Source organism: Leptosomus discolor, chromosome 20 (assembly GCF_034619465.1).
Source record: "Leptosomus discolor isolate bLepDis1 chromosome 20, bLepDis1.hap2, whole genome shotgun sequence".
Lineage (NCBI taxonomy): Eukaryota > Metazoa > Chordata > Aves > Leptosomiformes > Leptosomidae > Leptosomus > Leptosomus discolor.
This window is the reverse complement of record NC_141410.1, coordinates 3426871-3441126: the sequence shown is the minus strand read 5'-3', so window position 1 is coordinate 3441126 and position 14256 is coordinate 3426871. Positions and strand designations below refer to the sequence as shown.

The window sequence follows — 14256 nt, the reverse complement described above, 5'->3', positions numbered from 1 at the left end:
TGCTCAGCCGGGGCTGCTAACGGGAAGCAGATGGAGCCGTGTGTTATCAGAGGGGAAAATCTGCCACTTCCTAGAGAGATCCTGGCTCAGCATCCCTCCCGGCTCCGAGCACGGATAGCCGAGCACTTCGGGATGCTCAGAGCCAGGCCAGCTCTGGCTGAGCACGGGAATGGGATTGAATCCTCTCCGGAGATGCTCCAAACCTGTTGCCTCTCTTTATTGGGCACCACGGGATTATGCAGAGTCCCTACGCCCCCCTCCCCGACCCCTTTCCTCGTCCCTCCTTCCCTGCAGATGTGTTTTCCCCATCCCGGCGGAGGGCAGAGCGGTCCAGGAGCACCTGAACAGGCAGGAGAGTGCCCGGGGGTCTGCCGCAAAAGCCCCCGTCTCTCCCAAACACCTACCGAAGCGTTTATCAGCTTCAAAAAGCCAACTGTTTAAATAGCATTAGGGGCCTGATTTAAAGTCACAAAAGCCATGAAATTCAGAGTTAAGGCTAAAAAAATCCACTTGACACTCTGGCCTTAAGTCATGAAAGGCATGAGCCAAAGGCAGAGGCTTGAAGGAGCACTTGGCTCCTGGGCCGTGGCTCTCCTGATCCCCTGGCTGCCCCGGCGAGGGGGCTGCAAAGCAGAGCCCTTAATGAGATTTAAATGAGCTGATGGGCCAACCTGGAAAGGTTCGGGGATGCCGTTCGGAGGAGCTTTACGGGGGCTTATCCTAAGCTGGGTTTAGGAGGTGGCTTGGCTGAATGGGACATCGCTGTGGTCCCACCTGGGCGATCTCTGGGGGTTCACAGACCATCCCTGAAGTCGGGGTAGGCTCTGTCCTTCCCTCCCTGCTGTGGGCTTCGGGTTTTCTTGGAGCTGAACTGGGCTGCTGCGTGCCCTCCCGGTACCAGCAAGAGGCTGCTTTGCAGGAACCCGAGTGATACTGAATTAGGTGCCTACTCGGCTGTTCCTGCCTCTCTCATCCTCATGCAAGGGGAGTGTCTTATTTTTAGCAGAAAATACGAAGCTGGGGTGGTTTTATTTTGTGGTTTTTTTTTTTTTTCTTTCTGGGACAAGCGTGCGGTGAGAAGCGCAGCCAGAAGGCTGATTTTTTGGGGGGAGCGCTGCCGTGTGAGCACGTGCAGAAGGCAGCGCCGTGGCAGCCCACGTGCCCTGGCGCAGCTGCTGAAGAGGAGAGCAGAGAGGTGTTTTTTCTAAGAAATAATCAGCAGCCACAAGGGTTGGTTGGCGGTGGGTGCAGCAGCGCGACAGAGAGTACCCGCAGTCGGGTCCCCAAACTGAGCAGAGCTGCCAGGACAAACAGCAACGGCCCGTTCAGAGGCAGAAGCAGCAGTTTTGGGGAGTCCCTTATTGTTCCATCTTTCCCCACCACGGTGCATGGGTCATGAAGGCCCCGAACGCACGCTCGATCTAGCTCTTTATTTGGCAACCATTTGAAGCAATAATTCATAAAAGAACACAAAGTTTTTTGTAGTTTATTTTATTGCAAATTTTCTCAGTTAAACCGGGATTCACAGGTCTTAATGCAACGCCTCCATGACCCGCATGCTAAACACCAGCCCAGCCATGCACGAGATCCGGGCTTAATGCTTATTACACCAGCTTTCGCAGGGTTAGCCATCCTACCTGCAAAGCCTGATAATCGAGCACTTATTAATTGTAGGTGTTACAAAATCTACGTTTCTAAATCAGATCCGAGAGGGATGCAAGACCTTTGTGCTTAAGATCCCCTTTCGCGTGGGCACTGCAGGACCCCCCCCCAGCGAGAGGCAGAGCCCACGCAGCTCCCAGGGACCACAAAGGTCCGAACTGATTTAACTTCTGAACTCGGCAGCTCGCAGAGCCGGGCCCGTGTCTGCGAGCAGCTCCCCGGGACGGGAGTGGGGTCCTGGTCAGAGCACAACAGGCCGGAGATGCACCTTGCTCCAGTTACTGCAGACCTCCCGTTGTCCCTGCTGGTGCTTAAAGTCCTTCTAGAAGGGGTGAGGGATGCTGCCTCCACCGAAGCAGCTTGCGCAGGAGCGTTCCTCTTCTTGCTACACCTCCTCTTACAATCTTCCCGCTTCCTCCCAGCGGACACGCGCGGGTCGGAGCGGTGGGAGCAGCTTTAACCAGCGATGGGAAGCCCCGGAGGTAGCCTGGCCTCGCCACGGGTAACGGAACAAGGGAACCGAGTGGGGTGTTGGGGGGAAAAAAAAACCCCAAAAGAGCAGAACTGAGCTCCACCCGCCCGATGCCTGAGCACACCCTGATGCCATTTGCAAGGTAATGGGCAGGTAACACCTGCCGCTGGCTTCAGAGGGGTGAAATAAGGCGCTTAAATGATCTCTGAGCACTCACAGCCGCCCCCTCCTGGCCCAATGTCCCTTCTGTCCCCCAGCAAAACCATTTGGGTGTGTTGGAGGCTTTGCTCCTGCTCGGGACCGGGGAGCAGATACAGCTCAGGGCTCCCACCGCAGCGATCTCTGGTTCAAAAGGAGCCCCCGCTCCTCCTGGAAGAGCTGGCACAGGCAGCGCTCAACTTCCAGGGAGTTCTGCTGGGGCAGCTCACGCTCTGCCGGGGAAACAGTGGCTTGGGGACGGAGAAGGAGAGGGTCAGTGCTGCTTGCAGGTGACCGGGACGGGGCCAGCCTCTTAATGCTCATCCCCTGCTTTGATTCCAGTGCGCTCAGCCCCGTCAAGAGGGAACCGCGCTGGATCGCTCGGGCTGGACCCAACGGGAGGAAAAGGGAACCTGGGGCACAGGTATGCTGCAACCACCTCCAGCCACCCCTTAATTCATCAACGAAGCGTGCTTGGATGGCAAAGGAAACCACAAGGACGTTTTTCTTTTCTGAGTTAACAATTTAATAATATATTTTTTCTTTAAAAATAAAACTCAAGCTCATCGAGTCAAAGATCAGTAGATTTAAGTGCTTTTTGTAAGGTTGTAGCTGCGAAGCCACTCTGTGCGTCGAGGATCAGTAGCAGCGGCGCGGGGCCGGGGAGAAGGCATCACTGCATGTAGGCGTAGCGCCAGTCCGTCAGCGGCACGTGGGTCTCTTTGACCGCCTGGGGAGACGTCCAGCGCAGGATGTAGTGGGGGCCACCGGGCTTGTCGTTGGTGCCTGTTGCAGGAGGAAAGAAAGCGCCGGTGACCCCGAGATGGTGACGCCGAGATGGTGAACCCGAGAGGGAGGACGGGGGGCTGGCCCGGAGGGGGAGGCGGCTCGGCGAGCGGCCGCGCAGGGAAGCGCCGCCTCCGGCCGGGAGTTTTCGGTCTCACCTGAGATGCGGGAGCCCCCGAAGGGCTGCTGAGCCACCACGGCGCCCGTCGACTTATCGTTGATGTAGAAATTGCCGGCCGCGTTGCGCAGCAGGTTCCTGGCTTCGTCGATGATCCTCCTAAGGAGGGACAGACGCGGCTGCGAGCGCGACGCCCGGGGCGAAAGCTCGTGCAGAGGCCTCTGCCCTTCCGGGGCAATTAAAATTGCGCAAAAAGCGGGTTCGCCCTCCTTCGCACGCGCTGCCAGGACGGCGCGTTGTTTAACGCCCACTGCAACGGGCCGTGCACGCTTAGAACTTCGTTGGGTTATCCCAGTTTTGTTTCCTTTTCGTTTGTTTCTCTTTTTAAGTTTTATTGTTGTAAAATGAAGGTGATTCTAACTCAAGGATGGTCCCTCTTTGAGGTTACGCTGCTCTTAGCCCTCCTCCTACATGAGGGGGCTGGGGGTGCATCCTCCCACAGGCTCCTTTGGGATAGTTCCTCACCAAAAAAGCATTTTTGGGCTGAAAAACCCACTTTAGAGGCATCCCCTTTCCCTCCTCAGCTCATCCCACAAGGGGTGTCTGGAGGATTTTGGCACTTACTTCTCCTGGGCGAAGAGCGCCCCCGTGAGGCCGTAGGGCGTGGTGGTGTCGATGAGCTCCAGGACCTCCTTGTACCGCTTCTCCGGGTAGACGTACACCGTGAGGACCGGGCCGAAAATTTCCTGCAGAGCAACAAATACAAAGCATTGGGCGGGGACAGCCTCCAAAAGTTAGCGGCGGGAGCTTCAGCACCCGATCAGCTAAACCTGTGACGCCGAGGAACGTCCCCACACCCACTCGGTGCGCAATTCCACCTCAGGTCCGGGACCTACAGCCCCTTTGGCACCTTTCCTGCCACCTCCCCGCGCGCCGCTCTCACCTCCTTCATGATGGGATCCTGGGGGTCTTTGCTCTCCACGATGCACGGCTCGACGAAGTACCCGACGCTGTCGTCGCAGCCGCCGCCTGCCAGGATGGTGAGGTTGGACGACTTCTTGGCGTGCTCGATCCACTTCTTTATCCGTGCAAAAGACTGAGAAAAGGAAGTAATAATAAAAAAAAAAGAGTGTGGGTTTGGGAAGGTAATAAAAGGAGGTTTGGGAGCTGGAAGTACAGCCCTGGGCACTCTGAACCTTACACCTGAGAGTTTCTCAGCAAAATAACCCGCTTTTCAAGCCGAGTGGTGACTGCGGCATGCGATACCCCAGGAGGGAGCAAAAGAGGGCTGAGAGTCAGCTCTAGCTGATCACTGAGGTTCATACTTTGCTGTAAGCAGTAAAAAACCATTCATCCTAGCGCTTAATAACAGCCTGGTGGTGTTACCTTCCTGCACGAGTAGAAACAGGAGCGATGAGCTCACCTTGTCATCGATCACCGCAGAAAAAAACGTCCCAAAGTCCTGGGCGGGCTGTGGGAAGCCAGAAAGGTGGCAATGTAAGTACATACTGTGCCAAAACCAAGCTAACTCTGAAATTCGGAGGAGCTGAAATTCCCCAGCTAACATTGCCCACCCGCTCCAAACACACCTCTAGTCGAGGGCGCAAGCTACCCCTTTTCAATTAGTCTGCAGTATTCAGCGACTTACACAATCCTTCCTGCAGACACTGGCTACAAGTTAATTTCTAATCACTAAAAAAAAAAAAAAAAAAATGAAGGGGGGGACAGAGGGGCGGTGGTGGGGAGAACCAGTGGATAAAAAGCTCGGTTCAATAGGAATTAGTAGCCAGTTACCGCAGTCTCTAATCCCATCAACCACCCGCTGAGCCGCAAAGCCCTTCAGCAGCCCGGCAGCTCCACTCACGTCTCCCACTTTGATCTTCCTGTGCTCCTCCAGCAGTTTCTCTTTGATCTGGGGCCACAGCGAGTCCGGGGCGTAGAGGCGGGAGCAAGCGGAGCATTTTTGGCCGCCGTACTCGAAGGCCGAGCGCAGGGTCCCGTTCACCACGCTGGCCACGTCGGCCGAGCTGTGCACCAGGTGGAAGTTCTTCCCGCCGCACTCTGGGGCGGGCGAAGGGAGGAAAAGGGGCAAGTGAGGAGTTGACAGGGCTGCGCCGCCTCCGAAAAGCACAAGCTCCGGCCGGGTCCCTCGCGAGGGGCTCAGCCAGTGCCCGCCCTGCCTCATCCACGGGGAACAGGGACAGCGCCGCGATCCTGGGGAGCCCAACGCTAGAGCTGGAGGAAAACCGATGGCAAAGGGACCGGCCCGAGCTCCCAAACTCAGCGTGGAGGCTCTGCGACCGCGGAGGGTCACCGCCTCCCGCTCAAGCGCCAGCTCCCCACCGTAAAAGCCCACCCCGTGCCGGTGGGAGCCGGGGCTGTAAGCTCCTCCGAACACCCAGAGGAAAGCCAGTGAGGGCGGACAGGACGTGCTTCACCCTGTCACTTGCTCTCTGCTCCCAAGGAGAGGGATCCTGGCCATCGCTGACCCCCCCCCCCCCCCGCATGGCCTCCCCCCCAAAAATAAAGGTGTAAGAAGGGGCAGTTACCTCCAGCCAGGCGTGGGAAGTTGCGGTAGCGATCCAGGTTTTCGGATACCTGCTTCCAGAGCCGCTTGAAAGTCCTGGAAGAGAGCGGAGGAGCTGGTTAGTGCACTCTTGCCTTTGCACAGGGGTGGCACTTGGAAAAGGCACGCGTGGGTGGTGTGCCCTGCTGAGGGGGACCCCAGCAAACCCTGGCATCCATCCCCAAAAGAAGAGACACACTCAAGTGGACGAGGAGATGCTGAGAATGAGACCTGAGGGCTCAAAGCAACGGCACTACGCGACAACCCCGTAGCTTGAAAACTAAGAAACTGTTGCAGTGTCACAGGGAAGGCCACAGGAGCGAGCATCCCGCAGAAGTTTCTGTTCTCCAGTTCCCTCATTTCCAACCCCCCCTTCCCTTCAGTCCTTACTGTGACAAACCTTGGCTGCAAAACAATAAAAATGCTAATAACCTCCCACCAGGAGGCACAGCCACTCACGCTGATTTATGAGCTTCCCACCTTTAAAGCACGGTGCTCAGCAGCCCTCCTCCTCCCCCGGCGGAGCGGGGAGCCCGGGTTTAACAGCCCGTTACGGGCTGCCGGGGCCCTCGGCGTCCCCAGCGCACCCCGACTCTGCGCGGGCAGAGCGCAGGTTGGCAAATCGACGTGGCGCTGGCGTCGCTCTGCCGGCGCGGTGCGGCTCGTTCCGCCGAACCGCAGAACCCCTGGGAGACAGGGCGCTGTCACCCGGCACTTGAGCTGTGCTCCACGCCTTGGGTTTAGCAACAGAAACTCCCTGCTATTAAATGCACTCCCTGTAGCAAGAAAACCTGGTTGGCCACTTTTTAAAGCAGTTTTAAACCCCTACTTTAATTACATCGTGTAAGGATGGCCAGTTGCCTGCCTGCTACCCCCTCAACGTCGTCCTACGTGTTCACAGGACCGGCAGACGGGCACCCAGCACCCTCTCAGCCAGCGGCTCCTCGCCCCTCTCCCCGCTGCCGCTCCCCTCCCCAACGTACGGCACGCTGCCGGTGAAATTGAGCCCGCAGAAGTGCTCGGAGCTCGTGACGGCGTCTCCAAACACGGGCCCATCCGCCGGCACGAACTGCACGACGTTCGGAGGGAGCCCGGCTTCGAGGAGGATCTTGTAGACGGCGTAGCTGGAGAGCAGGGCAGTGTCGCTGGGCTTCCACAGGACCACGTTGCCCTGGGGGAGAGCACAAAGTCAGCGACGTGAGGAGAGGCTTCGGCCCGAACACGGCTACGTGATGCTTCAACGCTCTGGCAACAGCCTGTCCCGCAGCCCACAGCGGACGGGACGGGAGCAACGGCACCTTTGGGCGATTCAGGCGTTTCTGCAGCCCTTTCACACCCTCCCTCGCCAGCCACGCAGAGTTTTGCCGTCCCTAAGAGGAGCCACAAAACGTTGACCCGTTTTACGTCTCGGGAAACGGGACGGCGCCGCTAAGAAACGTCCGAGCGCCGCCGCTCGCTGCCACCGGGTTTGCGCACGACCTGGCCGTGAAATAAACCCTCCCACCCGGATCGATCGTGCACAAGCCAACAGCACCATCGGCTGGAAAACACGGGGCTGGAGCGCTGCCGGGGGCACCCCACCCCTTTGGCTCCGCGCCACCGTCCTCCCTTCGGCGCCGTGCGCAGGCGCGGGGCCACGGGGGGGCCCAGGGACCTCCCCCGCGTCACTGTCACGCTGCTTGGGCCCCCCCCCGCACGTCACCGTGCAACAGGGTCACAGCCCCGGGGGAGCAGGAAGGGGATTTTTGGACTCTGCCTCAACCAGGCACCTGCTCTCCAGGGATTCGTGGTGCGGGCAAAGCTCCTTCCCGGCCCCCCCTAATCCTTCCACTCCGAACGGCGAGAAAACTAAACCACGCTCTGGGAAAAGTCTCCAAGCAGCTGGGAAATCCAACTGGGGCCACGCTGGGAAGCAGTACGCCCGGCCGCCTGGACACCGGTGCGGTGCGGCAACTGCTCCGGCGCCGAGGAAATCCCGCTCCCGACGCTGCCATGGCATTAACCGCACTGATCTCTCCAGCTATTTGGGCAAGAGCAACGTTTAAGCCCCTGGGGAGCACTCAGTGGTGACTAAAACACTAGGGCTCTAATTGATATTCACGTATTAAGCACCATTTTCTCTTAAATTTAACCCCAGGTACCACCTGGAGCTTTTCAAGCCACCCGCTGGTGCCCAGGGGCTCCTTTCTGTCCCAGGTCCAGGGCGAGCAGGGGGATTGCATCGCGCTGCAACAGCCCGGTGGGAATTTATCGTCACACTCAAGGACAGAGAGGTGGATGCACTGCAGGACGCCCAAAACAGTTCACCCAGGCCTGCCAGCACGGGCTTGCCCTGTCCCAGCAAAGTTCAAACGCTCTGGGGTGAGTTTGTCACCAAAGCCAAGGACTTTCCTAGAATCCTGGGGTGGTAGGAAGGCATCTCCCTCCCCCAAAAACCTTCCCGGCTCTGCGTTTCACCTTCTTCCTTCCTCCTCCCCTACAAAAGTGACGGGTTCAAATGCTTCACCTTGAATATGGCTTTAAAACGTGACGTCCCCAAATTAAAAGCTTGATGTTCTCCCTTATCGCAGCCTCTTCCACCTCCAACACAGGACACCCCTGCTGAAGGGACCATCTTTGGTGCCAGGCTGAAATCTGAGCCTCATTAGTAAAAAGCTTAGGACAATTTTGTGTTTTTTTTTTTTTCTAGTGCAACAATAAATCAATTAATCCTGGCCCAAATTCATCAGGTTGTCACAGTCTCTCCCCAAAACCCATTCTGCAAAGGCACGTGCTCCCCGTGCTTGATGGGCACGTCAGGGTGGGACACATACAGAAATGCTCTTTACCGATACTTTGACTTTTTGGACTATCTTTCACGTCTGCCAGGATCTCCTGTCTCCCAATTCAGCGCTAAACAGCAGGGCCACAACCTGCTCTCTCCTACCTTCGCCCTAACACACCCACTGTACCCAAAAAGTGTCATGCAAGAGGAATCTGAGCGATTACAAACTGACGACACTTTCATGTCACAACAGCACCCTGAAGCCCCATTCACAGAGCAATTCCTGCCCAGGAACACAAAAACCCGCTGTCTTTCTCCTCTCCCCTCCCTCCTGCAGCACCCTGACCTTCTCTCCATCAAAAACCCAGCCTAGGAGTGAAAAGACACCTCGCTTCAGAATAAAAACCCCAGCAGAGCAGGTTTGGGCAGTTTTTCCTTTTCCAACACTTCCCCCATCACACCTGGTCTAAAATCCAGCCACTCGAATGCCTTCCTGTAATTAAAGACGGCTAATTGCAAGCCAGCTGATGGAATTCAAGGGGACCCACAGAAGCAGGACCCCAAGTGCGTCCTATTGAGGCACCAGAGAACCAGGGGGAGCGAATTCACTCCCTGTGGATCCCACACCAGGCAAACCACGGCCTTGGAGACAGCGGGTTGCCCTCCCAGCTTTTCTCCGGACTGTCCTCTCCACCGCTGGCTCTCCTCAAACCCCACTGTGACACTCACCATCAACGCCGGAGCCCCTGCCAGGTTGCCGCCGATCGCCGTGAAGTTGAAGGGAGAGACGGCTGCCACGAAACCCTGCGGGTGGGAGACGAAAGGGACCGGTGGGAGCACGGTGCCTCCTCTCACCACGGCGTGACGCCACAGCTCGGGGCAAAGGGAGCTCCAGCCGCAGGGGGACGGCCCCAGCCCTTCTCCTCACCTCCAGGCCCCGGTAGACCATGCTGTTGGTGCTGACGTCCACGCTGAGGGGCTGGCTGTTCTCCAGCTCCAGGGCGTACTTGGCGTTGAAGCGGAAGAAGTCTATCAGCTCCGCGGCGGCATCGATTTCCGCCTGGATGACGGTTTTACCCTGCCGGGAGAGGTCGCACCAAATAAAAGCACCGAGGGGAGGGTGAGGGGTGGGGGAAATGTGGCAGCCGGGAGCCGCAGCGGCGCGGCACGGAGCACCCGGATGCGGTTTTGTGGATTGCCGCCCTCACGCAGACCCACGCGCTCGCTTCCGAAAGACGCGGCCTCCCGCAAGCCCCCAGTCCCGCCACGTCTCCTCTGCACCGAGCAGAGGCAGCCGCAGCCCGCGCCGGCGCCAGGGGACAGCGCGTCCACCCGTGTTCCCCCACTGCCCTTGGGCGCCTCCCCTGGGAAAGCTGCTGGGGCGTTTCGCAAGGGGAGACCCTGCTAATTGCAGCCCACCACATCACCGGATCCTGTTCCCGTGACGCTCGACTCCCCGCTTCACTTCCCTCCTTCCTCAGCAAAGGGGAAAGGATCAGGCCGTATCCCCTTGTAGTACAGCTGCTTCTCATATTACAGCCATTCCCGCTACCAAAAAATACCTTGGCTGCTCTTCCCGCCCTGCTTCCCTGACTCCCGGCTCCCCAAATTCTCTCCCGTTCGCCCCAGCTATCCACTGGGTCAATCCTGCATCCCCCTTACCTGCCCAATCATGGTTTTAGCCAGCACTTCTGCTCGCCTCGGGCCGCTCAGCATGTCAGCTGCTTTCAGGAAGATCTGGGCTCGGTCCTGGACAGGTTTCAGGTCCCATTCCTTCCTTGCTGCCAAGGCAGCGTTAATGGCTTTGTTAATGAGCTCCTGCAGAAGAAAAGTGGAAAGGCAGCAAGGAGGAACCCACCACCTCTCTGTCCCCAGGTCAGAGGGGAAAGTAAGGGGCCGTCCACCCCCAGGCACAAACCGCAGCAGCCACCTTCCCATCACAACCCCAAATTTGCAGCTCCTGGTACCGTTTTTGTTCCAGGATCCCTGGGACCTGGAAAGCCAACACTCACCCCTGGAGCCTCCCTGCTCACACCCTCAGCAGAGGTTTGTGGTTTGCATTCCACGAAGACTTCTCACCAGCAATCTCAAAGCCATCGCAACCCCGATGCGAGACAAGGGTCTGAGATAAGGGTCGCTACACCCAGCCCAAGCACTGTAGCTTCCCCCCCTGCCAAAAAAAATGAAAGGAAGGGGGAAGGCAACGAGGTGCACTCACCTTGTCAGCATAGCAGTACTTGGCCACCTTGTGAGCATGATTGAACGGCTGAAAAGAGAAGAAAAGCCTCCGGAGTTATCAGTCCCACAGAACTCTCTCCTGCCAGGCACATCCTACTGCTCCGTTCCCACTCGTTAAAGAAGTTTCCCCCCAAACTCACCGAAAGCTGGTACCGCACCGTCGGCGTCCACACCTCCTCTCCCCCGATCACGCACGGGATGGCTTCTGTCTTGCCCTTCAGGTCAGCGAGTGCCTGAGTGAGAGGAGGAGGACAGCACCGTGGTGGGAGCTGCACACGCAGACCTCCACCCCTCACCCTACTCTCTCCATCCTCCCCACCAGCCCAGCGAGTAAAGGGGAACCCGGGGACGTGCTCGCTTCGGTCCCCTGGGTACGGGGTGCCTGTGGGCTGGAGGGACGGGGAGGGGCAGGAGTTGCAACTCCAACTGTCCCCAGAGGGAAGGAGCGGGCGCTGGGCAGGACGGGGCTTCTCCCCACCCTAGGAGAAGAGCCTGGGGCTGCCGCGTAGCACCACAAGCACAAAATAGGACCTTAAAGACCCTAAAAAAGCCCGATTCCCTGCGGCGGTACCTTCTGAAGCGCTGCTCGCTCGGGGCTCCCCGGCTTAAACTCCAGGATGGGCTCGTTGGTCACCTCGATGGCTGAGCGGTGCTGCCATCTCCGCCTAGAAGAGGAGCCAGACAAGACGCTGAAATCCCCCCCCAGGTTGCTCCTTCCCTCCTCGTCCCAACCTCCCAGCAACACGTGTTTCATCGCTCCACGCCGTGCTCCCCGGCCAAACCAGCTACGCACGCCCAGCCACGGCACCGCGTTATCGCGCCTGGGCTCCATCCCATCGGACGATGACGCCGGAGCTGGGAACCCAGGCAGGACATAACCCCCCTGGCCAACTACCCCTTCTCGCTATGAAAAAATAGGTGCTGGGAAAGGAATTTCGAAGGGACATTTGGGCGAGCTCCAAATCGAGGAGGTTTGCTCCGACACCCCAGCTCCTGGCAAAGTCCAGGGCGCGGGGGCAAAAGCCAGGCTGGCAGGCTCTGTCCGCTCCTGCGAGCAGTTGGACCTTGGCAGCTTCGGGTGTTTCCTCACCCCCGTTGGAGGGTTAAATCGCCCACCTCAGCAATATTGCCCTAAAAAAAGGGGGGGGGGGGGAAGGGAAAAAATCCCGACAAAGAAGAGGAGGAAGCGCCTGCGCTTGGCAGCAGAGAGGGCGGCCAACGGGAGGGAAGGGAGGGCTGGGCCAGCAACAGCGGGTAAAGGCACCGGAGAGCAAGGGGGGCCCTGAGCCCGCACCCCGCGGGTCTCCCCCCCGCGACGCCGCCCCGCCCTGCCCCGCGTGGAAATGCCGCAAGGAGGGGGGTGAAGGGGGGGTCGAGGGGGGGGTTTGGGGGTCGGGGTTTGGGTGCCCGCCCCTCAAAGGAAGGGGAGCGGAGGGATCGGGCCCCCCCGGCACTCACCCGCCGCCCCGCAGCCCCCTCAGCGCCCGCCGCCACATCCCGGCCCCGCCGCGCTGCCCGGCCGCGCCCAAACCACCGCGGGGCGGGGCGAAGAGAAAACTATAAAATAATAAAAATTTCAAACCGAAATAAAAAAGGAGAGGGAAACGGGTTGCTCCCCCAGCGGCCCCACACCCGCGCACTCGCTGTGCGTGGGGCTGTGTCCCCTCCCTGTGGGGCGGGAATGGGGGGACCCGCCCCCCGCACCGCCCGCCCCCCCCCCCCCCTCCCCACCGCGGCGGTGGTTGCGTCCGGCCAACGGGGCGGCCGCGCGCCGCGGCACGTGGGAGGAGGCGTGGCGCCGGCCTGAGCTAAAAATAATTAAAAGTTTAAAAAAGAAGAAAAAAAAAACACAAACAACGAAACTAAAACCAAAAGAACGAACCCGAAGTGGCGGCGGCTCCCGGCCGCGGCGGCGGCTCCGGCACCGACCTTCGGGGGGAGAGAGAGAAAAGGGAACTGAGGCGGCGGCGCGCGCCCCCTCAGGGCTCCGAGGGAAGAGGACAAAAAAAAGGGGGATTTTAACCCAAAATAAGGGCCTGGCTGGGGGCATGGGGACAGGAGGTATTTTTACCTTTGCACGAGGTATTTTTATTTACAGAAAGGAGAAGAGCAGCAGCTGAAGGATCCTAATTTGCAGGGCAGGCTGAAGCATTTTTAGGGGGGCGCGGAGCATTTGGGACCCCAGCTGACCTGCCCACCCCTGGGCTGCAGCTCCAGGGAGAGAGAAAGGACTCCCCTCTCTCAGATCCAAATGCACAAAGCAGCTTTTGCCCTAAAAGGCGTTTTCCAACCCACGAATTAACACACGGAGACGTTAAACCAGGAGTTTGGTATTTATTTTGTAGGTTTTTTGTTTTGTTTTTCCTTGCAATCAGAGAACGACTGTGACCCGTTTTCATCAACAAGCTCCCGCACGCCCGGTTTCGCAGGGTACACGACCGAGGGGTCGAACGACGAAGGATGAAGCGCGCCGGCGGGGCGGCACGGCTGAGGATGGACGGATGCGGGACAGGAGAGCAGAGCGGTGCACGGGGAGGCGGCGAGCAGCCCGGGAAGGGGGTGGTGGGGTTGGTTTTGGCACTAAAAAAGGAAAATGAAGATAATCCGGTGGAACTCGAACGCTTCTGGCTCTCGCTGCGGGCGTTTCTCGGTGCCCCTGCTAAAGTGGATTAGATTTCTGAAGCCTTTGATGGTCCGAAATCCACCGCCAGTAAGTGCGTGTACCATTTGGTCTGCTTTCCAATTCCCAGGACAGACTTCCAGCCTCAGAGGAAATCGATTTACATCTCGAGTCCGGAGCAAGCTTGGGAGCTGGTTCATCCTTCGTCCCTTCCTCACCAGAGATCAAATAGCATCATCAGTTCAGTCTTTTTCTTTAAAAGAAGCTAATATACAGAATATAAAGCACAATATTTACAACAGTACGGTAAACAGGTTCATTTCCACACTGATCAGTAGTCTGTTTTAAGGTGTATAAAAGAAATTCTTACATGACCTAAGAGGAACTGACAAGAAGTGACACGGCATGGGGAAAGAGTCATCAATACCCTCCACTTAAACACGTTAAATAATAAATAATCATTTTTGGCAGAACTTAGCTACGTACACTTTAGCCGCAGGTGAGGTGTTTTAAGGACTGAATTGCGTGTCTCTTGCTGAAACCACGTTACACAAGAAGTGTGGTTAGTGACCAAGCTTTTAATGATCCTCAACCCTTTCTAATAAAAGAAGAAATTTTAGGATTTCGGATGAAATCCACACAGGGGTTGTCAGTTTGGGCAGCCCGCGAACCACAGGCGTTGGGTTTGTGGCACGGTGGTACTGGGGTGTTCTGCCAGGGAAATGACACGGGTTTGAAGCCACCCCAGGGTGGGGTTGGGTTTTTTTAAGCATTAACATCATAATTTCCTCCAAAGACGGGGCCAGCCAGACCTAGAAGCACCACCTTCGCT

General features: G+C 57.9%; 1 protein-coding gene across 1 annotated transcript; it reads right to left on the bottom strand.

The window, feature by feature from the left end:
- Window positions 1-2843: 2843 nt before the first annotated feature.
- On the bottom strand, window positions 2844-12300 carry ALDH4A1 (aldehyde dehydrogenase 4 family member A1). Its single transcript, XM_086475996.1, has 15 exons — window positions 12263-12300; window positions 11376-11469; window positions 10945-11037; window positions 10785-10832; window positions 10229-10384; window positions 9495-9644; window positions 9296-9370; window positions 6786-6973; window positions 5786-5859; window positions 5101-5297; window positions 4660-4707; window positions 4180-4332; window positions 3861-3982; window positions 3277-3395; window positions 2844-3118 (listed from the first exon to the last, which is right to left on the bottom strand). Exons 1-15 carry the CDS (start codon window positions 12298-12300, stop codon window positions 3006-3008), a joined length of 1668 nt encoding a protein of 555 aa, XP_086332122.1. The 3' UTR covers window positions 2844-3005.
- Window positions 12301-14256: the final 1956 nt, after the last annotated feature.